This window comes from Sminthopsis crassicaudata, chromosome 4, assembly GCF_048593235.1.
Source record: "Sminthopsis crassicaudata isolate SCR6 chromosome 4, ASM4859323v1, whole genome shotgun sequence".
NCBI lineage: Eukaryota > Metazoa > Chordata > Mammalia > Dasyuromorphia > Dasyuridae > Sminthopsis > Sminthopsis crassicaudata.
The window spans coordinates 5,297,623-5,323,644 of NC_133620.1; the positions used below are offsets into that span (position 1 = coordinate 5,297,623).

At 45.4% G+C, this 26,022-nt stretch overlaps 1 protein-coding gene across 1 annotated transcript in view; it reads left to right on the forward strand.

Moving 5' to 3' along the window:
- The window catches only part of AK5 (adenylate kinase 5), a 146,032-nt gene that overhangs the window by 103,863 nt on the left and 16,147 nt on the right, over positions 1-26,022 (forward strand). Inside the window, 2 exon segments of the mRNA XM_074265597.1 lie at positions 21,061-21,103; positions 21,739-21,783. Coding sequence (XP_074121698.1) covers positions 21,061-21,103; positions 21,739-21,783 — 88 coding nt within the window.

A 26,022-nucleotide genomic window follows, 5' to 3' on the forward strand; every position in this document is an offset into this window, starting at 1 on the left:
TTCTCAGCAAATAATTCTCCCACATCTCAATCTCTTGTCATCACCCATCAGCCAACATTATTTATTGGGCCCTTAGAGGAGTGCTGAAGGAGAGAAGCATTAGATCTTTATCTGCATGGTTTTGGGGGGATACATCGGTGACTCTTCTTAGAGTATTGACACTATCTAGGAATGTCTGGAGCTGAGATAAAGAGCACCCAGTTATTGGCACAAAACACTCCCTTTGTTGGGGAAGAGAGAAAGGAAGGGGGCACAGGGGAGGGAGGAACACTGGGGTGCCAGAGGAAAACTGGGGTGGGGAAGGAAGTTGGAGCACCAGCTGAGGAGGGAAGGAGGCACACAGACTCTACCATGAGATGATAGTACAGGGGAGGGGGAGGGAGAGGTGTGAGATAGAAACCTCAGGATACCACAGGAAAATGGGGGATTGGGGAAAGGGAAAGGGAGAGGAAGGAGAGGCAGCTGAGGAAGGAAGGAGGAGAATTCCACCATGTAGTAGAGCAGGGAAGGAGGAGGAAGATAGGTGAAATGAAGACCCCAGGAAAATTGGGGAGGCTGGAGGAGGGGAAATGGAGGAAGCTGGGGGGCAGCATTTTCACTTTCTCCATACCTGCAGAGGGCTGGAATTGAAAAGGTGTACTTGAATCCAGAACAGCAGAGTACTTATGGCTAAGTACCTACTCAATGTGAGATGATGGTTCTATAAACATATACTTAGATGATAAGGAGATGTGACGGTTCTCCTCAAGATTGGCCCCTGCTAAATGTGTTGTTGTGAGGTAATCATAGGGAAGGATTGGAGATCTGAGGGAAAGGGTCAGAGGCTCTCTGCCACAGCACGCTCAGGAGGGGAGACTTCAGGCTGCAGACTCCTGAGTCCAGGTTCCATCTTAGACGAGCCACGTGGCAGCTTGCTGCCTCCTTCACTTCTCCTCCTAAAGACCAAAGACTCTGATCCTGACTCTGACTGATCTGAGGCCCTCCAGAGAGCCCAGACATCACATCTCCCCTCACGGAACTTCCCCTCTAGCAGAGGAGATGACATATCCTGGCGTGGTGGGTTCACTAAGTTAAGCAGATTTAAATGTAGGCTCCTTTTTCTTGGCAAACGGCCATTCCCCATCCCCATGCAAGTAAAAGTCCTGGTTGCCCAGATATTGCCCAGATCCTGTGGTCCCCTCCCTGTCCTCCTCAGCTTTGGGACAGCCACCACTGCTGACTCCGGCCCAGGGCTGCCTCTCTATTGGAGGGTGCTTTTTTAAAAGTCCCATGGTCGTGTTTTGTTTTCACATTACATTTACAGATCGCCCCCATGCCAGGAGAATTCTCTTGGAACAAAGCAAAGCGATGAGGCAAAATTGACAATACGATGACCTCATCTGAAAGTGCACACAACAATCCCCAGCTGTAGCACCCCCACCTCTTAACTTCCATTGCTTTTTATAATTAGCAGACATCTATTTTTTTCTCCCTCCCACCTCCCACACCACTGGAAAAAAAAAAAAAAGAGAAAACAAGAACAAATTCCTTGTAGCAAATATGCAGTCGAGCCAGACAGATCCCTCTTTAGCTGCCGAGAGCAGCATCTCCATCTTCCCCACGTGCTCCCTCCATCGGCTCTCTGGATTGGACAGCATCGCTTCCCCACCGGTCTTCCGGACTCGTGGGCGGTCGTTGTATCGATCATAATTCTTTGAGCTTCCAAAGTGGTTTGTGCGCCATCGTGGTTTCTTTGGTTCTCCCGACTTTGCTCGTTTTCATTCTTGGTCGGGTTGCATTCTTCCAAATTGTTTGTTTTTGTAATATTGAAGTTATTGTACAGCTTGTTCTTCTGTCTCTGCTCACTGCATTCTCCAGTGGTTCAGCCCATTTTTCCATGTCTCTTTGAACTTCAGTTCAATTCAACTAACATTTATTAAGCTCCTACTGTGTGTCAGGCAGTGTGTTAAGCGCACATAAAGAGGCAAGAAATCCCTGCCCTCAGGCCGCTTCCAATCTAAATGGCAGAGGCAACTTGGAACAAATATATACAAAATGAGCTATAGACCAGCTAAATAGAAAATAACTCACAGAAGAAAAAAAAAAAAAACACTGAAATAAAGAGAGGTAGGGAAGGTTTCCTGTAGAAGGTATGATTTTTAGTTGAGGAAATCCGGGAGGTCCATAGTTGAAGAGGAGGAGGGAGAGTGTTCCAGACCTGGGGGAGAGCCCAAAGCTGAAACATGGATGGTCTTACCCATCAGGAGGCCAGTGTGTCCCTGGATTAAAGTGTATTAGGGAGTGAGTTAAAAGAAGATGGGGTGGGCTCTGAAGGGCTTTGAACGCCGAGCAGAGCATTTTGCATTGCTCTTGGAGAAGACGGGAAGGCAGGGGAATGACATAATGGGACCTATGCTTTAGAAAAAGCCTTGGTACCTGAATGGAGGATGGACTGGAGGGGAAAGACTTGAAGTCCCCTACAGCTTAATGCAGTAGTTCAGGCGTGTGGGGACGCCCGGCTCTGTAGGGAGTGGGAGGGGTAGCAATGACCCGAGGACAGAAGGGGGTACAGTTGATGGATTCTGTAAAGGTGAATTTGACAGGATGGATCTGGAGGTGAGGAATCAGAATGACTTCTAGATGGTAAGCCTGAGGCACTGGGGGGGGTCCCCCCTCCAGCAACAGGGAAGGGAGGAGCAGGGGAGGGGGTGGGGGAAAGGCTGTGTTTCAGACGCGCTGAGTAAGACGCCTGTCCAGTTTGAGATGTGGAAAAGGCGGCGGAGGGGTGAGCCTGGAGCTCGGCCCATCAGTGGGGGCAGGAAAGATAGATTTAAGAATTATCAGCATAGAACGAACCTGGAATCAATAAGAATCAGTAGAAAAGCTTTTAACCGGCATTTTACACTACAGAACATCATAAAGCCCAACGAATAGAGACCTAAGTGTAAAATGTTTTATCCTTAAAAAGAAAACAATTGGAAAATAGTAGGATTTCACAACTGGGAGGGGTTCATTCAAACAAGGCTTAGAATGAAGCATAGATGTGGAAATATGGACAATTTTGATTACATTCTATCAAAAAAGGTTTTCCAATGTAGCTTGGATTATATTATTATATTTATATTATATTATATTATATTATATTATATTATATTATATTATATTATATTATATTATATTATATCATATTATATCATATTATATTATATTATATTATATTATATTATATCATATATCATATCATATTATATTATATTATATTATATTATATTATATTATATTATATTATATTATATTATATTATATTATATTATATTATATTATATTATATTATATATTGTATTATTTTTAAAAAGAATTATCGATGTAGAGATGGCCGTGAAGTCCATGGAAGTGGATGAGGTCAGCAAGGGAAGTCATCAGGAGGGAGAAGGGCAGAGCCCTGTGAAGGGGGATCTGGAGGAGGATCTGCCAAAGGAAGTGAGGAAGAAGAGTCAGAAGGGGGGGAGAACCAGGAGAAGCTGCCAGAGAGCCCCCAGCTGGGTGCCGGAGGTGCTGGGGGTCTGTGCGGGAGGTCTGTGAGCTGCTGCCGGAACGTGCGGTTACCTGGGAAATCACTTGTTACAGCACAGTCATGAGCTCCGTCCCATTCCCCGCCTGCGACCTAATCAGTCATTCCTGCATGGATTGGAGACCCCCAGTTTCTAGTCTTTTTGCCATCACAAAAACAGCTCCTGCAGCTCCTTTTTGTGGCCACAGGACTTCCCTCATCTCTTCACTCCTTTGGCTACAGTTTCCTCTAGCTGTGATGGGAGCAGTGTGATCTCCCGGAGCCCCCCCCTCCCCATCCTCTCCCCCCACCATGGAGACTGCGCTGGCTGGGCCTAAGGCCCCACCCCATGAACACTAACCCAGCTTCTCCTCAAATGGCATGAAAAGTCCTGGGATTTAAGAGGCTCGGGGGTCTCGGGCACAGGCACCGAGCGAGGACCTGGTCTGAGAGCGGGAAATAGCACGAGACGCTGCGAGCCAACAGATCTCAGACAGCGTCAGTGGCTTTAGAGAGAAACTGTCCTCACAGGCTCGGGCTGGAGGTGGATTAGGAAAAGCTAGCGCAGCCCCCATCAGAGCAAGGAAGGGGACGTGGGAAACTAATGTTGTGCCCGCCACAGCTCCTCCCACCTTGTGCCTGGGAACTCTCCTAACGGAGGCTTGGAGGGCAGCTCTCTGCACACCCCCCACAGCTGTCCATCCAGAGGGTGAAGTACAGGAAGCCAATAGCAAAGCTGATGATATATATTGAAGGAGGGATGGCCCTAGTATGTTACTCATTCTCATTTTTCTACCGTGGGAAACTTTTCGATAACTTCATCCCTTCCTCTCTCCCTCCCTTTCTTTCCCTTCCTTCCCCACCCTTTCCTCTCTGTCTCTCTTTTTCTCTCTCTTCTTGCTCTCTTTCTCCTCCTTTCTCTTTCCCTCCCCTCCCCTCTCTCTCTCCTCTTCTTTTTCTCTCTCCTCCTCCCTCTCCCTCTCTCTCTCTCTCTCTCTCTCTCTCTCTCTCTCTCTCTCTCTCTCTCTCTCTCTCTCTCTCTCTCTCTGTGTGTCTCTGTCTCTCTCTCTCTGTGTCTCTCTCTCTGTCTCTCTCTCTCTCTCTGTCTCTCTCTCTCTGTCTCTCTCTCTCTCTCTTGCTCTGTTTCTCTCTGCATGTCTGTCTCTTTCTCTCTCTGTGTCTCTCTCTCTTTCACTGTCTCTCTTCACTTGTTTTATTTTTTTCTTTCTCTCGCACATGATAGTATCTCATTTTCCCCTTGTGTCCCTGACCTTTGAGGTAAGCCCTATGGCAGGGATTCTTAACCTGGTATCCAGTGAAAATTGACATTTCAGCATAACTAGTTTCCTTTGTAATTGCATGCATTTTATACATTTAAAAACATTATTCCAAGAAGGGCTCCATAAGTTTCAGTGGGATCTAGGGCATTATGAAAGTTGCCCTATAACTTTATTAAATTAGTCAATATACACAAAGAAAGTGTTTTTGAGGTCAGGGCTCTAGGACCTGGGGGGGGGGGGGAGAGATTCTCTAGGACGATGACGTAACCAGAATTTTGAAGGAAATGAAGGCCCCTGGGAGCCAAAGAAAAAAGAGCAAAGACTGTACGTGCCAGGATGAAGAGGGAGCCAGGGCCAGGTGGCCAAAGATGCTGTGACATGTGTGAGAATGGATGTTTCATTCCCTGTGACGGGAGGGCGGGCAGGAGGGTCTGCTCTCCCCCCTGCCAGGAGTGCGCCACAATGCCCCACAATGCTCACGCTCTCCTCACTGATGCTCATCTTCTCTGGGAACAGAATCCTAATCCCTGCCCTCCCATCGACAACACTGGCTTGTCATGTCACCTTTGTGGACGCCGGGGGAGTCGCCTGTAAGGTGCCGGGGAGAAAGAGAAGAGAAGAACGACTGTCCCGACGGCCTCTCTGATGACTTCTCAGATTAGAGCAGGCAGTAAGACCCGTGTTCATGTGCTACCCCTGACCAAGCTGTTCTCTAAGAATGGAGTCACGGAGAGAGCCGATCTGCACGGATGGAGAGAGTTTCCTCATCAGGAACTCCCCAAACCAGGGAAAGCAAAGTCTCTGTCCCTGCCCTCAGGGGGAGGGGAAGGCAACAGGGATTTGCTCTGAGCACTAGATCTTAACTGGGTGCAGACAGCAGGTGTTCCCAGCAGAGAAACAAAGGAGTTGAGCACCAAGTTGGCAAGACCTGCTTGAGTAATTACCAGGTGGCACCTACTTCCCCCATCACCCGCTCCACTCCAGGTGAGCCCTCCCCCCCTCACTGTGTCCTGGCTTCTCTGTCCCTTGCACAGCCACACACACACACACACACACACACACACACATTCATTAAAAAAAAAAAAGTCACAAAAAAGTTGCTCAGAAGTTCTCCTTAGTTCTCATTTTAAAGCTTATCCAAGATGTGGGAAAATGCCCAAACACACATTCGAATTCTTGCAGCAGATTCTTAAAGCCCAACTTTCCTCAAAGGCAAGAAGCTTCAAAAGTCACCGAGTCGTAGCTTTTGACCTTGGGCGCTTCCGCAGAGTTTGGGGACGTGTAGCCGGGGCAGCGGACCTCCCTTCGGAGCCCCATATGGGCCAGATGGCCGGGACCAGCTGCGAGAACCACACTCCTCTCCCATCCCCACATGCAGCAGCATGCATCCGTGATGGAGCCAGTTTCCTGCCAACAGCCAAGGTGAAGCAAGGAAATCGGGAACAAGGAAATGGCTGGAGGAGGAGGAGAAGCAGCTTCCGGTGAGCATTTAAAGCTCAAATCATCAGCAACTGGACAGCAGCTGGGTCATCTCTGTCTTCAAAAGCCCGTGGAGTGACTGATTCTGAAAGCACAAAGAGGGCTCCCATTCTGAAAACCAAGGCGGACAGACAGGAAGACAGAAACAGACAGAGATACAGGGAGAGATAGACAAATGGATGATAGAGATACTAGACAAATAAATAGATGGAGAGAGAAGTAGACGGAGAGGCAGCCAGGTGGACAAGGGCATGCTTTCACCATTCTTGGCAGCTCTATCTATTCTTTTCCTTTCAGGATAAATGCTAACTGTTGAGCCACGAAGCTTTATCACTGTAATGCTGCTCTGGGCACGGAGGCTTAAGATCATTTGATGGCATTTGGGACACATAAATGTCTCTTCAGAGTTCATGTAGATTCTCTGCTGTCAGGGAGGAATTCTAAGGAAATTGAATACAGAAGAAATATTTACAGATGGAAGGTATTAAATTTTGAGATCCAAACTCATAATTGTACCCCAACGTGGAGCCTTCCTCCATTAATACGAGGTAATGTGCCAGTCATAGGATGGAGGGGGAAAGGCAGAAGGGGCCTCAAAGGCCGTCCCATCCAGCCCTTCCAGACAAGGAAACCAAAGCTGAGAATGAGAAATGACTTGTCCAGGATGACTTAGCCAACCCATTTGAGGCAGAATTTGAACTCAGTACCCCAGGCTCCAAGTCCAGCGCTCCATCTGCTGGGCTACCTCACCATTTCTGAGAGCTGAGACATGAAGTGACTGCCTAGGGTCACCCTCTATCGGAGACAATATCTGAACCCAGGTCTTTGCCCCTCCAAGGCTAGCCCTCCCCCCACTACAGTCATCCACTAGTATTTATAAAATCCTTTCCATGCTTAAGTCACTGTGCTAAAGGCTAGAAACACTCACACTCACACACACACACACACACACATATACATATATATATACCACATACATACATATACACACACACACACATACACATATATACACAAAAGCACACTGAAACACACACACACACACACTCACACACACACACACACATATATATATACCACATACATATACACACACACACACACATACACATATACACACACACAGACACACACAGACACACACACAGACACTCACACACACACACACACACACATATACATATATACACAAAAGCACACTGAAACACACTCACACACACACTCACATACACACACACATATACATATATATATACCACATACATATACACACACTCACACACATACACATATATACACAAAAGCACACTGAAACACACACACACACATACACATATACACACACACAGACACACACACACACAGACACACACACACACACACACACACACACAGAGCTTAAAAGCTAACTAAGCTTCCAACTGCACCAAGACTTTGGGACACACCGTCTCTAACGTGTTTTTTAGGGCTTTATCCACGTCCCCTCAAGAATCTGGAAGGTCTTCAGCTCACGGTCGAATGGAACGATTTGCTCCCTTTCGGTCCCAAGATGCTCAGTTTCAATAAGAAATGACCGAGCCCAAGCTCCCCCAAAGAAGGGGAGGACTGAGCCATGATCACATGAGGGCATTTGAAGAGCACTTTTCACACAGCGTCCCTGTGGCAGGTCACGGCTCCAGGTTATCATAGACATTTTGCAGATGAGGAAACTGAGGTCAGAGCCGGGCACCCAGGTGCAAAGTAGTGGAGCCGGGTTCTCTCCTCCACCTCCTCTGCCACCCTGCCGTCCCAAGTCTCCTTGGCGACCCCCTTCTGCTCCCCTCTTCGGGGCAAACCGGAGGCTGTCCCTGGATCAAGTGGGAGTGGGGAACAGAACGCGGCCCCTGGGCAGATGTTTGCTGGAGCCGGGAGGAAAAGTAGCCAGCTGTGACACTGAAAGTGAAGTCTCCTTGGAGATTCTGCTGGCTCTAGAGGAGCACCAGGGGGAGAGATAAAAGCTAAAATGACTTGGGGCTTGAAGCCAGGTCCCACAGGATCATAATTCTAGAGTTTCAAGGAACTTCAGGGATCACAAGGTCTCACGGGGATGGGAGAACTGAGCCTCAGGGAGGTTAGGGGCATTCGGGACTCCAAGGCAGTGCTCTACCTGACTTTCTTCACACTTTATGAGCATGATCATCGACAGGTCGAGTTGTCCATGAAGTTAGAGGAAAGCGAACATAGAGAAGCAGCGAGATGCCGGGTGAGGGGTGCCCCATCCCCTCCAGCCCCCAGCGAATGGCCACACAGGTTCACAGGACCCCGACTCTCAGGACCTCCCACTTTCCTGGCCCCTAAAATGGGGAGAGCGTTTCACGGCCACTCCAGCTCAGCGCCATCCACAGCAGCGGAGTGGGAAGCAGCCGGTCACGTGTGTCCCTCAGATCTGAGCCTCTCCCTGTTTCTGTTGACTGCGGGTTTTCCATGAAGGTGCCCTGGATTATTTTCACCGAAAACATGAGCGGGCAAAGTCGGGTTAAATTGCCTGAATCACTGCTTGGAACTGTTGACGGTGGAAAGTTATTGATTCCATTTCACACTTGGGTAGACTGACGCCATTTGTCAGGGAATTATTCACCTTAGTTAGGAACTGTTATCTCGAATGCTTCCAGGGAACCGCTCAGCCAGGAAGATCCTCTGGAGCCTTTTGCACTAGTGACTGAGTGAACAGAGGCCAATCCCCACAGACAATCAAGAACGCAATTCTCCTCCCACCTAAACGACCTGGAATAACTTGGAGGGGGGGAACTACTCTTGGTCCTTGTCTGTAGTGGGCATTTGGGTGCTTCACTTGCATAATAGGTCCCAGTGCTTCATGGGAGTGAATTGGGAGCAGTAGAGGTGGTCTGGCAGTCTCTGAGGGAGTAGAGGCCTCTGAATGTCCGGCTTTCTTAGAAGCAGGACTGGAGTGAGACAGGGGTCAGCCCCAGGGGAGGCTCCAATTCAGGGACCTGCCAGTGAACAGCAGGACCAGAATATTTGTCTACTGGCACTTCCAGTGAATCTGAGCCCCAGGGGCTGACTGATCCCTAAGGGTCCTTTGCCATTGTTTGTCCTTCATTCTCAAAAAGGATCCTGATTTCAGGAGGTAATATTTTGACTTGTAAGTGAATCGAATTGAAGTGAGGGAAGGCTGGACCAAGCTGCCAGCCTCACTGTCTCCTCCGCATTCTGGGCAGGACAGTGACTCACTCGGGGAGAGCTGGCAGAGGCTTCCAGGCGAGCTCATCCCCCCTTCTCCTTTCGAAGGTGAGGCAAATTCACTTGTCCACAGAGGCCGGAGAGGCAGAATCCCGGGAGTCCAGCCTCCAAAGCGCAGTCCTGGAATCTGAGAGCTGGAAAAGGAGTGATGGATCAGCTAGCTCATCTCATTCACTTTACACTGGGGGCCTCGAGAGGTGAAATAGCCTAACTTAGCTATTCCTCACGCAGTTGCTTTCCGTTTAGCCTCTGTCACAAATGCATGTTGTCCCTGGCCGGCACTGTGAGAAAACTCCAAGGCTGCCCCCGAAAGAGCAAACGACTCCCCACCCAGATTTGGGGGAATCCTCAGGGAACCACAGAAATAATTCCATGATCATGAGCAAGGGACCAAGAAAATCTAGGATCCGAATTTTCCTTCCATGAACTTCATCTGTCCAGGAAATAGTTAATAAGTGCCCACTATGGCCAATCAATCAGATTTTTACAAAGTGCCTACTGTGTGTTAAGCAGCACCAGGCAGGCCAAGAAACAAGTGAAATTCTCTCTGCCATGACGGAAGCTGGGTTCCATCCCAAGAGACAAAGACGACACGTACATATATGGGAATATGCAAACTAGATTGAAGGGAATCCAAGTTGGTTGGAGGGGAAAGGGGTTAGCCACTAAGGGAATTAGAAAAGACCTCAGGAATGATGTTTGAGATAAGCTTCAGGCAAAACTAGGAGAGCCAGGATGAGGAAAGTAGGGCGGGACCAGCCTATAACGCTGGTGGTAAAGGCTTGGATGGTCTGGAGGCCATAGGGAGCCCCTGGAGGTGAGTGACTAGAGAAGCAGCACTTTCAGAAGTGGATGCTGGAAGGAGGATGGATGGGAGGCAGAGCAGTGAGGAGGCTACTGCAATCATCCAGGGGAAAGGCAAGTAGGGTGGAAACTAGGGCATTGGCCCCGGGAATGGAGAGAGGAGGCAGGCGGGGAAAGATGCTGTGTAGACAGCCTTGAAGGACTTAGGAATTCCCATCCACTGAAGGAGCAGCAATGACTCCAGAGGGCTGATGCTGCAGAAGGTCCTGACACAGAGAGAGAGAGGGCACTCACTAACGAATGGCATGAGCCTGCTTGTGGGCATGGCCGAGGAGGGAATTTGTTTACTGGACCACACGTCCTTGTCACATGGGTTTTTCTTTTTCTTCAGTAAAGGGAGCAGGTGGGAAAGAGACTACTGGTGTTTATTAATTGAAATGTTTTCATTTTACAAGGATTAAGATATTTTCTCTCAGTAAGAGGTGGAGGTGGAAAAGGGAGACTATCAATGCTTATCCATTGAAATGCTTTCTTTTACTAAAGTTGATACAAAAGAAAAGATGGGATTAAGAAAAGATAAGTTAGGAGATAGAATTAAAATATTTAGAAGGTGACTGGGTATGGGAAGTAAGAGAGAATGAAGTCCAGGATGACATTGCAATTGTAGGTGGCTGCTGGGATGGCCACACCCTCTGGTCCCATCTGGGTCAGAATTGATGGAACTGAGAAAGGATGGAGACCTTGTGGCTGCACAATTCCTAGAGAAGGGAGAACCCTTTTCCTTTCCTGAGCTTCAGGGATTACAGAGGCAAATTGGCCAGACGAGGGAGTTACTGACCACGCACCTCCCTGAATTAATCTGGTTTATTTTGGCTTCCTTGGCTGGAAGCCCAACCTTCCTCCACATTCTGCCAGTCATTGGCTCTTTTTACTCCTTCCCTAGCCCACCCACCATGATGTTGCTCTACCTCTGGCTTTGAACTAATTTCCTCCAGATTCATTCCCTCCCACCTAGAGTCCGTGTATCTTAAAAGTCAAAGGAGGAGAACATACTCAATGGAGGGGGTGAAAGGGGACGAAAACTCCTGGAGAGCGGGGATTTCCATTTTTGCCTGTTACTCTCAGTGGCTAGTACAGTGCCTGGCCACGTTGAGAACATGCTTGCTGATTGGATAAAAGAAAAGATCTTTGGTTTTGGTGACAAAGTCACTGGCAGCAAGTGTTGAAAGAAGGGCTCAGAGCAAAAGGAGGTTATGAAGAACTTCCTGGAGGAGGAAGTCATGAGTTCATAACCTTTTAAGGGTTTGGCCATGAAAGGGAGGAAAGAGACAGGACCATGGTCCTCCAGCCTTCTGGAGAAGGTCTGGAGGGGAGGAGAACCCAAGGCTCAAAGGCCGTGTGCCCTTATTTTCATGGCCGTTCCTCTCTGAATTAGCTCTTTTTGGTTAGGAAGTTGTTCTTGGCGAGGTGGAGAGGAGTCTGAGTCACTGACACTCGATTGATCTCATTTCCAGAATCTAGGCCTTGATCTATCTGTGGTTTGTCATGCATGTTCATGCCCAAAGGAAATATTGACATAGTCAGGGAAAGGATCCAAGTGTTCTAGCAGACACTGGCACCACTCCATGGCCTTCAGAGCAGCCTCAATCTTCTGCCTGCTGATAAGGTCACCAAGACAGAGCTTTAACATTCTAGAAAAGGACCCTGAGATATTCATTTCCCTGATGAAGCAGACCAAAGAAAACCGAAGATCGTTGTCAAATGAGGGAAATATGGCGGATGAATGGGGTCAGCACAGAGGCGGAAAATAAATAGATGGGAGATGAAAGGAAATTTTCCAGCTGGCCATGTCAAGAAGCTCACTGAACCAAACTCGCTGCTAGCTTCTCTCTTAGTAAAGGAAAAACATGATGGAAAATGTTTAAAGATAGCAGTAAACATCACCAGAAAGGGAAATGACAAAAGCAAAGAGAACCCTGTGGCTGCATTATTCCATTGTATCATTAGATATTCTACCCACACACAGGTGCAATTTATTTTGTCATCAATATTACTTCCTCATAAAAAAGGAAAGGATCTAAGTAATAAGGGTTATTATTATTATTATTATTATCATTATTATTATTAGTTATAATAATAACAGAAAATATAATGGCTCAATGGATAGAGGACTGGGTTTGGAACCAGGAAGATCAAAGAATCCAAGCTCGTTCCTAGCTGTATGACCCTGGCAATTCAAAAGCCTCTACCTGCCTCAGTTTCTTCCTCTGTAAAATGGGGATCTTAACACCTACCTCTTAGAGCTATTGTGAGGATCAAATGAGGCAATGTTTGTAAAGCACTTTGCAAACTTTAAAGCACTACGTAAATGTACTTTATTATTATTAACCATTAAAAGTGCTATCATTATGACCATTGCTATTTTTTAGTATTATTATCTGACAGTTACAGCACTTCCATAGAGGTTCTCATTTGAACTTCACAACAGCTTCTGGAAGCAAAAACTAGATAGAAGAGGTTTTGTAATGCGGAGAAACTGAGGCAAGACAGAGATTGGTTTTTAATATTTTAATTGTGAAGAGTTTAGCTGGTTGAATGGGACTCATGCTCAAAAATCATTTAACTCTGAGCAATTGTGGCAGGGACTTTTATAGGTTTTTTTAGCTGCACAAGATATATGGCAGATTAAGGCAGATAAGGGGGGTGAGGACACTGAGTGGAAAAGCCATAGTTCCAGGAAAGGATTAAAACTTAGTCCTGACAGTATAAGGGTCAAGATAAGAAGGTCGAGAGCAGGAGATAAAGAGGCAAGGGGCAATACTCAAACAGAGGGGGAATTATCCCATCAAGGATCAATAATGCACCTGGATTTTTATGATACAATGAAATGTAAAGTGGCCAGAACTTTGAGGTTTTAATTTTCTCAGCCCTAATGGCAAAGGGAGGGGAAAGGGTGACCATAAAAATGTTATTCAGGGCATTATGTTCTACCTCAGTTTTCCTGGTGGCAACCCCCCCTCCTGGCCATTAGAACTGAGATAATTAGGGCTGTAGAGCTCTGGCCACTCTGGCATTCCAAAGAATCATAAAACTCCACATGGCTTATCTCAATGCTTGGGCATCCCCTGGGCCCAGATTCCCTGCCTCCTAGCTTTTTCATCCCAACTTATTAGAATGTATGATCCTTCCTTCTTCACCCCTAACCTGTCAGAATTTTTAAAATTATGGTCCTTCCTGGAGTTTCCACTCACCAGCACTCTCCCCCTCCTCCCTTGCCTTTGTTTCCCTGATCACTGGAGCCTTATAAAAGTCTCTGGAACTACTCACTCATTGATGGATGCTTTCAGACAAGAGCCTCATCCAAGCCAGTGGCTAATATGGCTTTGCCAGTCCAATTTGCCCCTATTAAATACCTCTAATCTGTCTTGCCTCAGTTTCTCCAGCATTACAATTACAGTTTTCATCCCCATTGCACAGAGAATAAAACTGAGACTCCAAGAAGTCCCATGACCTGTCCATGGTCATGCAGCTGGTATCTGAGGCAAGATTCAACTCCAATGCTTTGATTAAGATTCAGTCCACTCTACCACACTCCAGTCGTGACTGGCCTCTTGTACCAACGTGGGAGTTTAATTGAAAATCAACTACAAAGTTTTCAAAGAACCCTGGAAAAGACACTCAGGATAACATGTGGGCAGGAAGCATCCTCCACTGAGAGGCAACCAATGAGGAAAATCTTCAGCAAATCATTTCTTAGTATCTGCTTTTCCTACATGTCACAAGTGAGGCATCTGAAAGCTAAAATCACATTGGAAATGTCAGAGAGACAGAGCAGCTGGCTTGACATCCACTCTAAAGGAGAAGAAAAAAGGGACAAGCATTTATTATTAATGGTACTATGCACCAGCTACTATGCAAAAAGCTCATTTGATCTTCACAGCAATCCAGAGATACTGTCAGGCCCATTTTTTTTACAATTAAAAAACTGAGGGAGGCAGAGGTTAACTGACTTGCTCAGGGTCATGCAGCTAGTAAATATCTAGCTACTCTAAATTAAAAACAAAAAAACCATGGAAGTCAGATCTTTCAGAAAACACAGACCAAGACTTCCTTTATGAGATATGTCTAAGAATTGGTTTTTAATATGATAAAAATCATATTCATTTGGGCCAGCTAAAGAGTGGGAGGAAATCGGCCCAATTATGTTTCAATAAATCTTAATAGTAGTTCACATCTATATAGAGCTTGGAACCTCATACACCATTTTACTCACAACCACCATGTAAGAGAACTAACATTACTGCCCCCATTTTACAGAAAGGACTGCTAAAGATCAAGGAGGCAGTGATCAGCCTGGGCTCTTATAGTTGGGCTGGGTCAGAATCAGAATGGGAACTCAGGTCTTGTTTAAATTTTTCCAATCATGCAACCCTTTTTTCCTGAGAATTTTTACATGACTCCTGATATATAAATACATAAAATAGACATACAAATCAAACATTTCCTGCTAAGGACTCAGAATTTTGTGACCCCCACATTCACTTATGAGCGCCACAGTTTAAGGACTCTTCCCTTCTACTCCACATCATTTTCCAATTCATTGAGAGACTTCAATGAACCCTAAACATTTTATTCCGCATTTGCCCTCCAGACCGAGAATAATTTGTAATTAGCATCTTAATTCTATGTAAACCACTTCTGCCTCCCTGGAGGGGTTGTTTCCAAATTAGCATGACAAGAAACCAGCTGAATAAAACAAGTTGCTCTCTTGGCAAAAGAAAACGGAAATGGGAAAGACTAGAATCTGTGATGGATGTACCAGTAGGTTAGTCATTCCCCCTGCAGCCTCATAGTTTCTCAGTTGCGGAAAACCAATTGTCTCCTGTAGTACAAAGAGAAATTGGACTCAGATAAAAGATTTTTTTATTCTGAATGAACATTCAATTAAGGTTTTTTTAGAGCTAGCCAAGACATAGTCCTTAGGCTCTGCTGATGAACCACTCTTTGCCCTTTTCCCTCTCCACCCCAAACATGTAGATAGGGAATCTGGAGGGCCCAGAATAGGACTTGGGAGGCCATTTTAGACACTCCGCCATGATCACTGGAGTCAGAAAGCGGGCGTCTTCCCCAGAAATCCTTCCAAACAGGAGGCCAAAGCTCCATCTTCTTTTGGGCAGGTTTCTATGGAGCTATGCCCAGAGACAGTTCTAAAGGCAAGGAGAAGGGTCTGGAGCTTCCTTGCAACTCTTTGAATTAGGGGCTGATTGCCAGGACTCTGACCAAAGCTTGGGCCACTCTGTTGTAAGATCCTCCCAGGAGGGAGCTGGTCCACGCTCCCTGTGCTCCGACCCCTGCCCACTCTTCAGTGCCATTGGCTGGGGTGCTCAGTGCCCTTCACTGCTGTACTTCCCGGTGACCATCCCAGACCCTCTGTCTCTAGAACAGAATGTTCTCATTTAAGAAGGAGAAAAGCTGCTTTCTTGGGTTCCTAGATATGCTAAGAAAGCCTCATCCAAGAAAAAAACCAGCACAAGGTTTTGTTAGGGAGGAGAAAGCATAGTTTAACTTCAGGCAGATGAAAAATGTTGGTCTGCACTTCACTGAAGGCAGAATATTCTGCTGATCTTTGGTTGCCATGGGAACTATCCAATTAAGCTCTAAAAAAATCCAATGGAAAAACAAGAGTGCGGCTCTTTCCTGGAATAAGGAACTAACTTTCCGAGCTCACAAAGCCTGCGACATCTCCTTGCGTTCTCTCCGATATTTTTGTCTTCCTGAATAATAGGAATCTCAGCTCTTGTCTAAATACCACAAAAGGTGTGTAAAGTAATTCCTGTCATTAGCTTCAACCGGGCTTTTTGTCACTCTGACAGCAAGACTCTCTGGCTTAGCCAATAGCAAAGGACCTGGGTTCAAACACCATCTCAGACATTTAATTATCTGTGTGACCCGGGTCAAATTACTTGACCTCCAGCTTCAGTCTCCTTCACTGAAAAATAACAGGGTTGTATTATAGCAATGGGGTTGAAACAGCTTCCACCTAACTGTCCCCGAGGCTCCCTGTGGGCCATGTATTGACTTAGAAAGCTACAAAGGGACATCATCTGTGTCCTATTGTTAATTCTGTTACAATAACAGAATAACCAATAATGGTTGTTATTCTATTAGGTCCCTTATTTCCAAATCACATATAAATCTAGCTCACCCAGGAGTTTTTGTAAGCCTCTGGGGTGGGAGTGGGGACATGTTTTGTAATACCAGAGAAACTGAGGCAAGTAAAGATTGGTTTTATTTTTAATGTGGAGAGTTTAAGTTAGCTGACCAAATGGGACTATGGTCCAAAGCACTTGGTGCAGATAAACAGAGACAGAGAGCTTATACAAGGTTTTAGCTAACTAGGGTTTGCAAACAGAAAACATAACCTGAGCATACAATTTTATTCTAACATATTGAAGCTTTAGGGGAAACAAAGGTAGATGAGGAGGAGGCAAGGACATGGGGAGGATCCAGGAAAGGATCATAACTTAAACCTGACAGGATAGAGAGCAGGAAATAGCGAGTGGAGGGACAATACTCAAAAGGAGGGGGATCCATCCTAGCAAGGATGGAGATGATGCACCTGGATGTTTATGACACAGTGGTACGTAAAGGGGAGTCGGAGCTTCAGGGTTTTCCTGCGCTCTTTTCTAAACTCAATGTTCCCAGTCCTAATTGCAAAGAAGGTGGGGGTGGCTATGGTTTATTATCCAGGGTTCAACAGTTTGAAACCTCTGTACCACATGACCTCAAGCACTCAGTTTATGGCCGTATGTATATACCATGATGAAATCTAGTTATGTCTAACCTCCAACACCGACTGAAAATAGTCCCGGTTTTAGGGCAGTAAATAGATACATAGGGAGGTACGTCCGCATACATACATATATACTTAGGTGGGTAGATACAGATGGCAACGTAGGTATATACATGGAGAGGTAGTTAGCCACATGATAAAGAAATAGATACATAGGAAGGTAAATAGACACATGCCGACAACCATAGGTAAGAGATCTAAAATACAGGCAGAGGTAAATGCATACATACATACAGTATGCGGTAAATAGATACATGCACCCATCCATAAGGAGGTAAATATAGACAGACGGATACTAAATACATGGGTAGGTAATTAGATGCATACATACATACATAGGTAGGTAGATACAGGCTAGATAGGTAGATACATGCATACATATATACATATGGAAATAAGTACATACATATGGAGATAGATAACTAGGTAAATGGATGCAGACAGACAGATAGATAGATAGATACCTTGATTGCTTGCTTGAATATGTAGGTAAACAGATACATGCATACACACACATGCATAGGTAGGCAGAGATAAATACATACATACATTGGCAAATAGATTCATAAGTAGTTAGAAACATGGATAGTACATACATATACACATAGCTGAGTAGGTAGAGATAGACACATAGATACAGCAGTAGAGAGATACATAGATAAGTAGGGAGATACATGCTTACATATGCATATATATGTACACACACATAGGTAGAAATAGATACATATATACAGAGGTAGACAGATACAAAAGTATTTAGAAACATACTATAGACATATAAATATAGGTAAAGACAGACACACAGAGGTAGACAGATACATAAATAGTTAGATACATGCTTACATACATATATACAGAGGGAGACAGAAATAGAAATATAGATATGCACAGAGGTAGGTAGATACATAAGTATTTAGAAACATACTATATATGTGTATGTGTGTGTGTGTGTGTGTAAAGACACACTTCTTATTTAAATAGATCAATAATAGATAAGTAGATGCATGCTTACATACAGATGTTAGGATTCTTACAAGGTGCTAAGCCACTGGAATGAATAGAGACAATAATTATCTAATTCAGTATGCTTAATCTGATCCTACAAGGAGATATTATGGGCCAGAACTTGAAACAAGGTGCTAAGTGGAATTGAGGAGACAATGATTAAATCTAATTTAGCACGGATTTAATCCTACAACAAATAATGGTTTCCTAGTGATATGATGATTGGTGTATACTCAGTGTGCACCACATAAGCAAGAAGCTCGCAGGGCCAAGGAGGACTTTGGGAAAACTCAGGAGATTCAGAGTGAAGATTCATTCCCACTTCGACCTTGGGGCTGGCTGGAGACATTTGGACAAGAGCTCTCAGGAACCCAGGAGAGAGAGAGGTCTCTAAGAAAGCTAACTGGGCCCAGGAAAAGATTCAGGATTTTAAAGGACACAATAAAGGATCTGGATTTTAACTCCTGGCTGCATTTTGGGATTATTGAACTGAACTGAAACGAAACCTGCCCCCAAGAAAACGATTACATTTTAGAGAAACAGAACATTACATTTTGGCGCCCAACGTGGGGGAGGTTCTGTTTCATGTTATAATCAGTGGATTTTTTTTCTATTTCTACTTTCCCCTTTTGTTCTAAAACTTCAGAGCAATTTTCTTTATTTCTTGTATTATTGTATCAAGTCTTTTTTCGATCTCAGCTTTTTAAGTAATCTAATTATATTTAGGTGTCTCTTCTTGATCTCTTCTCCAAATCAGTTTTTGTTTATGAGATGTTTCACATCCTTTTATGTTTTTTTCATTCTTTTATTTTGTTTTATTATTTCTTGGTGTTATAATGTTGTTGGCTTCTCCTTGCCCAATTCTGGTTTTCAAGGAGTTGTTTTCTTTCTTAAGATTTTGGATCTCCTTTTGTAGTTGGTTAACTGTCTTTTCATAAACTTCTTGGCTTCCTTGGATTGTTCTTTTTTTCCTTTTTTCCTCAATCTTTCTTGTTGATTTTTAAAGTCTTTTTTAAAGTCTTCTAAAAATTCTAGTTGGGCCAGGGACTATTTCACATTACTCTTTGGGATGGAAAAGACTTTTTTTTACTTTATCCTCCTCTAAAGATGAATCCTAATCTTCTCTATTCCCATAGCAACTTTCTATGATTGGGCTCTTTCTCCTTTGCCTGCTCATTTCTTAATTTTTAGCAGCTTGTTATTATAATCATTATATAAAATCACTTATTATAAACTAATCATGGGGGATAAGGGATGGTACCTCTAGCCTCGGGTCCTTTTTAAATTCTCCCCCTAGCCTGGATGTTGGGACCCTGCATCTCTTAGAATCAGCTGGAGTCAGGATAATTAAAAGTTTTTATTCTTGGTCTTTTGCGGTTGCTGTCAGGGGATTAGATCCAGCAATCTCCACACCGCCTTCCTCTCTCTCCACGCCAAGAGAATGAATCAATCTCCTCCTATTCCACCCACTCATGTCACTTCACCTTCTTTGTCCACACCCACCGATCCCCCAACTATTCAGTGCTGGCTGGATCGGTCATCCTCCAAACATGTTAATAGAGAATTGTCCAATTGGCAATGAGTTTCACGTGCTCCATTATCCAAGTGCATTTGCTCAGTTCTAGCCCTTTACACCTGGAACCAAAACCAAGAACTACACCCTCCTGGAAGTGCCAGCAGCCTGCAGCGCCTCCCTGATTCTGCACTTACTAGAGTGTGCTGATTCCTTCTTGCCCAGGGCCATATCTGGGGCTACCATTCATTATCAGCAGAAGTTCCCTCAGTCTCCTTTGGACTTGCCTCAGGGCACAGCTATATTTCATTCTATCCTTCTACTGTAGCTTGTCCAGCCCTTCCCCCAATGAGACTCCCTCACTTTTCTAGTTTGCTTCAGCACCTGCTGGATGTCATCCAAAAGTTGTTAGTCAGGCTTGAATTAGGCCTACAGCTTTGTAAAAGTCTTCAGAGTCATTCAGGGCTCCTTGCCCCCAGAAATCCTGGACCTAGGGCAGGAGGCCGCAGGGCCTGAGTTCCATGCTCTCTCTGACACGGACTAGCTGCACAAACATGGGCAAATTTCCAAAATTCTGAACCTGAGTTTATTCTTCTGTAAAAATGAGATGAGCAATCTTGCAGTTGCTATAACCTCGATGGTTGTTAGGAGGCTCAAGTGAAGCCATATATAAAAAAATGCTATGATATTTAGCATTGTTATCATTATCAATCTCAAATTTTTTTCATCTTTTTCCAGGGAGTTCAGACAAAAACAAACAACAAACAAACAAACCTGGGACAATTTATTGCCCTGACATTCATTCTCTTCTACTGAATGTTCTGCACCCTATCTCAGGGGAGTTAAAATCCGTCTTGAGCAAGGTATCAGAAGGAACAAAGAACAAGACCTGTGCCCCAATCCTCAATGTGACTTAGGAATAGAAAAGTCCTCATAATTTCTGCTTCATGCTCATAAGATGACCCTGTATCTCTAGACCTCTTGGAGATACAGGAGGGAGTTTAGCAAAAAAGAAACAAAAACTGAAATATTCTCTGGGTCACCTGGTGAGTACATAGGCAGGCCCTCCACCAGATGCGGCTGGAGTGCTGGCCCACAGCTGGTCTGGCTGACGTTGGAGAGCGCTACACCACAGGGAGGGATCTGGGAGACCACCCAGGCTCCTCACCATTGAGAATCTATGAGAACCAGAACATCCCATTTGGAAGTTTCCAACCATCCGTCCCTGCCCCTGCTCATGATCATGAAGGACGTGGAAATAGCTCAGGGTTAAACTCTCAGAGTGTTTTTCTGTGGCCATGTTAAGCTCATTTTTATGATAAATATTTTTCAATTTGCAAATTATTTCACTTTTCAGGGAGACGACGAGATCAACATTTTTGAGGAGGACATCATGGAAGGTAGGTTTCATTCAATGATAAAATATATTCATATGTCCTTTCATTATTAAGAATCTACACTATGCAAGGCACTGGGGCAGGTGCTGGGTAGGGATATGGAGCTTAAAGTGAAGCTCTCCCATTCTGTTCTGGAGATCCCCCCTCTACCCCCACCCCAGACAAATAAAGAAGAGATGAGGGAGAGTCTTATTCAGGTGTGGCTATTCCTGGATGGCTGCTGAGGTCCCTTCCAGCATTCAATGGTGGGATTCCCCAATAAGCTGCCCCAGCCAAGACCTGAGGGCCTGGATCCCTCGGCAGACATGGGAGAAAAAGGGAACAATCTATGCATAGGACCCTTCCCAGGAGCAATCCAAGCTGGGGAGTCCAAGGCAAAGGCAGCACAAGGGCACTGAAGGCAGGATGGGGCCAGTGCAGCCAGGACGGTGTGGGAGAGGTCCCTGCAAAATGGCGCCGGCAGCCTTCCCTATCCTGGCTCCTTGTCCCTCAGAATGACGAGGAAGACCCTGCCTTCTTATAGGATCAGGAACAAAGCACCCAACGGGTTTAGGCTTCTAGATGCCTTAGGCACTAAAAATCATGATTCCAAACGAGCCTTTCCAGCCAAATCATTTTCCAATGTTTTAATGTGACAGATTTTGCAGAAGACTTGAAGAAGTCCAAGATCATTTTCGTGATTGGTGAGTACCACACATCCAGGTTCTGAAGCCTGGGCTTAACATATTGTCACAAGCTTGGGTTTGAGCTTGGTTTTTAATATGATAGTGTCAAACCTCATTTCCAAGGTGTTAAGTGTCTGAGATCAGCTTTGAACTCAGGTCCTCCTGACTTCAAGGCTGGTGCTCTATCCACTGTGCCACCTAGCTGCCCCCAATATATGTTGTACATGTTAAAATATGTTAAATCCAATAGGTGTAAATATTTATACAATTCTCTTGTTGCACAAGAAAAATCAGATCAAAAAGGAAAGAAAATGAATTTTTAAAAATGCAAACAAAAAACATCCAAAAAAAAAAACAAAAAAAAAACCTCATTTCCAAAATCTCAAGTTCTTGGGTTAAAATCCCCCAAGTTTGGCGATAGTGACCTCTGAACTTTAGTTGTTGTCATTTACAGCTGTATGTGTCTCTTTGTGACCCCATTTGGGGTTTTCTTGGCAAGGTACTGAAGTGGTTTGCCATTTCCTTCTCCAGCTCCTATTATAGACCAGGAAACAGGCAAATGGGGTGAAGTGACTTGCTAGGAAGTGTCTTCTAGACTCTAAGGCTGCTGCTCTGGCCACTGCATCAATTCATCACTTACCAGGTCATAGGACTCTTAGGGTCCTAGATTTAGAACCATCTACTCTGACCCCTCACGGTCCATTTGGAGAAACTGAGTCCTGAAATGACTCTATAAATGACCCAAGGTCACCCAGCTGGGTGTGGCTCAGTCCCCGCTCTCCTCCAACAAAATGATGTTAGAGGCCCCAGGAATCTCTATAGGGTCATCCTCTGTGAGTGTTCTCCCTGCGTCTCCCTACCAGTATGGTACCTTGCCCTTAGTGCCTTGCCATCTTCAATGTCAATGTATCTCCATAAAGTAGCCAAGGAGTTAACCTCCCACACAATAGACTCAGCAGCCTGGTGGTGCAGTGGGCAGAGCATGGACTCAGAATGTGACTTCCAGTCTGTCCTCAAAGCTTACCTGTTGTAGGACCCCGAGCAAGGGAAGAAGTGCTGCCTGCCTAAGTTTCCTCATCTGTAGAATGGGGATCATTTACAAAAATGGGGAACTCTTCCAGGGTTATTGTGAGATCAAATGAGATCATGTTTGTAAAAGCATTTGGCCCCCACAGCCACAAGGGGACGTTGTAGCCAGGAAATTTGGCACTGATGACAGGAAAACCTTCCTAACAACTGGAGCTGTATGTGTGTGTACTAGGGACAGACTGCCTGAGGCTGCTGGACAGGTGACAGCTCTTCAGGCGTTTTGGAGCAGGATGCTTCTTTCTGCCTGGACTGGACTGGGCTCCGTCTCACTCTGGAGCATCAGGGAAGCCTTAGGAAAGCAAAGGTGTCCCCTGGGAATGGATGTGATGGAGCGTGGGGAGTGGAATTGTGTCGAGCTCTGAACATTAAGCTGCAGATCTGGAAGGCTTGAGTGAGACTGCCAGGGTCAAAAAGTCTCAGGCAGCTTGCTGTTTGCATGGATAAATGGCCAATCCATAGGAATGGCAAATCTCAAAAGGGGAAACAGAGAGAGCTGATAATTAGTCAGAGGTGATAACCTTCTTCATTATCAAAGAGATGCAAATTAGAGTGACCTTAAAGTAGCCCTCAACAAAAATTCTAGGTGCAGAACTCTTTAAGGACAGTTTGTGGGGAGGCTGGCACACTCATGCATTGTCAGTGGAACTGCAAACTCAATCTTTCTGCAGAGCCTTGGAAAGCATTTAGTAAAAATTATTTTTAAAAAATAATCATGCCCTGGGGAAAATTATAAAGTTACAGTAAAAGTTAGACCCCAAATTAGACCTAAAAGGGTGTGGGACAACACCCTAGAAGCTGATGCTTGGCCTTCCCCAATGGACTAAGAAGCCATGAAAGAGTATTTTTTAATGCCACCTGTCAAAAGACATTTGGGGCGACATTACATCATAACTGAAAAAGACAGCCAACCGTCCCTGGCTGAATGCGACAGTTGGGAATGGTTAGTACTTGATCGTAAATTTGAGCAATCTGCTATTATGTTAAGATCTGTGAGAATGAGTACTCCAAAGAAATCTAAAAGGAGCTCAAGTAATGAAAAGTAAAAACAGTAGAGTTACTGGCACTGATGACTGTGCTAGAACTCGGCTCCCAAAGTTGGCTTTTTCAAAAACATTTCATATAACTGACTTCCTTTGTAACCCTAGGCACTTATTCTATTCTTCTAAAAATGTCTTTCTACAAAGAGTCCATTACAGATGACAGGACAGGAAAAGCGACGGTGAATGAGCGGATGACAGTCCTGAAGGGGAGCCTGTGTGGGCAAAGTCATGAATTTCAGTGGAAATGGCTACAAAGTTCAGGTAGTGGCTCAGAGGATAGAGTTCAAATCTGACCTCAGACACAATCACAGGCAAGTCACAATCACCACCTGCCTGAGTTTCCTCAACTGTAATATGGAGATAATAAGAGTACCTGCTTCACAGGAGCATTGGAAGGGTTAAAGGAGGTGATATCTGTAAAGTGGCTAAGTGTCTTGCCCTAAAAATGTGCGCTGTTGTTATTGTTACTATTATCATTTGCCTATGAGCACACCTTAAGGAGACTGATTTCTTTAATGGACTAATTGCTTTAACTAATGGCTTTTTATTTTCAAAATATGCATCCTTGCAAAACCTTGCCTCCCCAATTTTCCCCCTCCCTCCTTCCCACCGCCTTCCACTAGACAGCAGATAATCCACTACAGGCTCAACAAGTGCGACTCTTCTCTACATATTTCCACGTTTATCATGCTGCACAAAAAAATCAGAACAAAAAGGAAAAAAGAAAAAAGCAAGCAAACAATAACGAAAAAGGTGAAAATCCTATGTTGTGAGCCACACTGAGTCCCCACAGTCCTCTCTGGCTGCAGATGGCTCTCTCCATCACAAGTCTATTGGAACTGGCCTGAATCATGTCACTGTTGAGAAGAGCCACTAAGGAGACTAATTTGGAAGGTGGATGGTAGGACAGACTGTGGCTGAGCCTCTACAACCCCTAACTAAGACCCGACCTTCACTACCCAGCACAGCAGCAGAGTTAGAGAAAGTCTTCTTCTGCGCTGCCTTTTACAACCAAGGACGAATCAGCCACTGAGGTCGCAACAATACCCAACGTGTGAGAATTGCATCAAAAAGTCCCCAAAGCTCTTAGAGATCAGGCCCGTCCGGGCGTCTCCAGCATCCCCAGCACTGGATGCGTAGATGTTTGTTATGGGCCAGAACAAGGCGCTAATGCTTATGTGCTTAGTCCACATCTTTAAAAGAGTTCACATTAGAGTTCACCCTTTAAAGGAGTTCCACATTAGTATTCACATTAACACCTTCAGAAAGCATCTATGAGCTAGGAGCCTCACCGAGGATGGACTCCCAGGAGGTTCACAAGTCAGAAGCCCACAAGCCCCCCCCCTCCAACGTCCACCTTGTGCTGCTGGGGACTTCGGGAGATTTAGAGCCGGGATTCAGTCAAGGAGATTCACAAGTACAACATGACCATTTTCAGGAGAAGGTTATTAGAATGCTAGTTTGTATCCTCTAGTGAATGAAATGATGTGTGATTATGCGGGAGAACCAGGATCCGGAAGGCCTCCAGAAAACTAGCCAGCCCCCAGTGAAGGAGGCAAGGTTTGGAAAGAGACAGTAAAGGACTTTAACTCCTGGCCGCATTTGAGGTGATTATTACCCTGAAGTGAAAGGAAGGCTGCCCCCAGAAGCAACCAGAGAACATTATACTTTAGAGAAGAAGCATTACACGCACTGACTCTGTGCCCATCGTCATGCCAAGGCCTGCGCACAAAAAGGATCGGCTGTTCTTCATTCTCAAAGAAGCTCCAAAAGATAGTGTGGGCTTGGGGTCAAGTTACCGAGTGTCCGGCTGTGGCGGAGCAGACAGAGGGCGGCTTGGAGGCTCTACCACAGGCCAGGCACAAATAGGCCCCGCCACACTTGGGGCGGATTGTGCAGCCTGGGGCATCTCGTGGTTCTCGGAGCCACTTCGGATCTGCGCTGCTCCCAGGGCACTGCCCTTCTCTGAGGAGGACGCGCCATGCTCCCGGTCACACGGCGAGGGCACAAGTTCCTCTGAGCTCCTTCGGATCTGCGCTGCTCCCAGGGCACTGCCCTTCTCTGAGGAGGACGCGCCATGCTCCCGGGTCACACGGCGAGGGCACAAGTTCCTCTGAGCTCCCTCGGT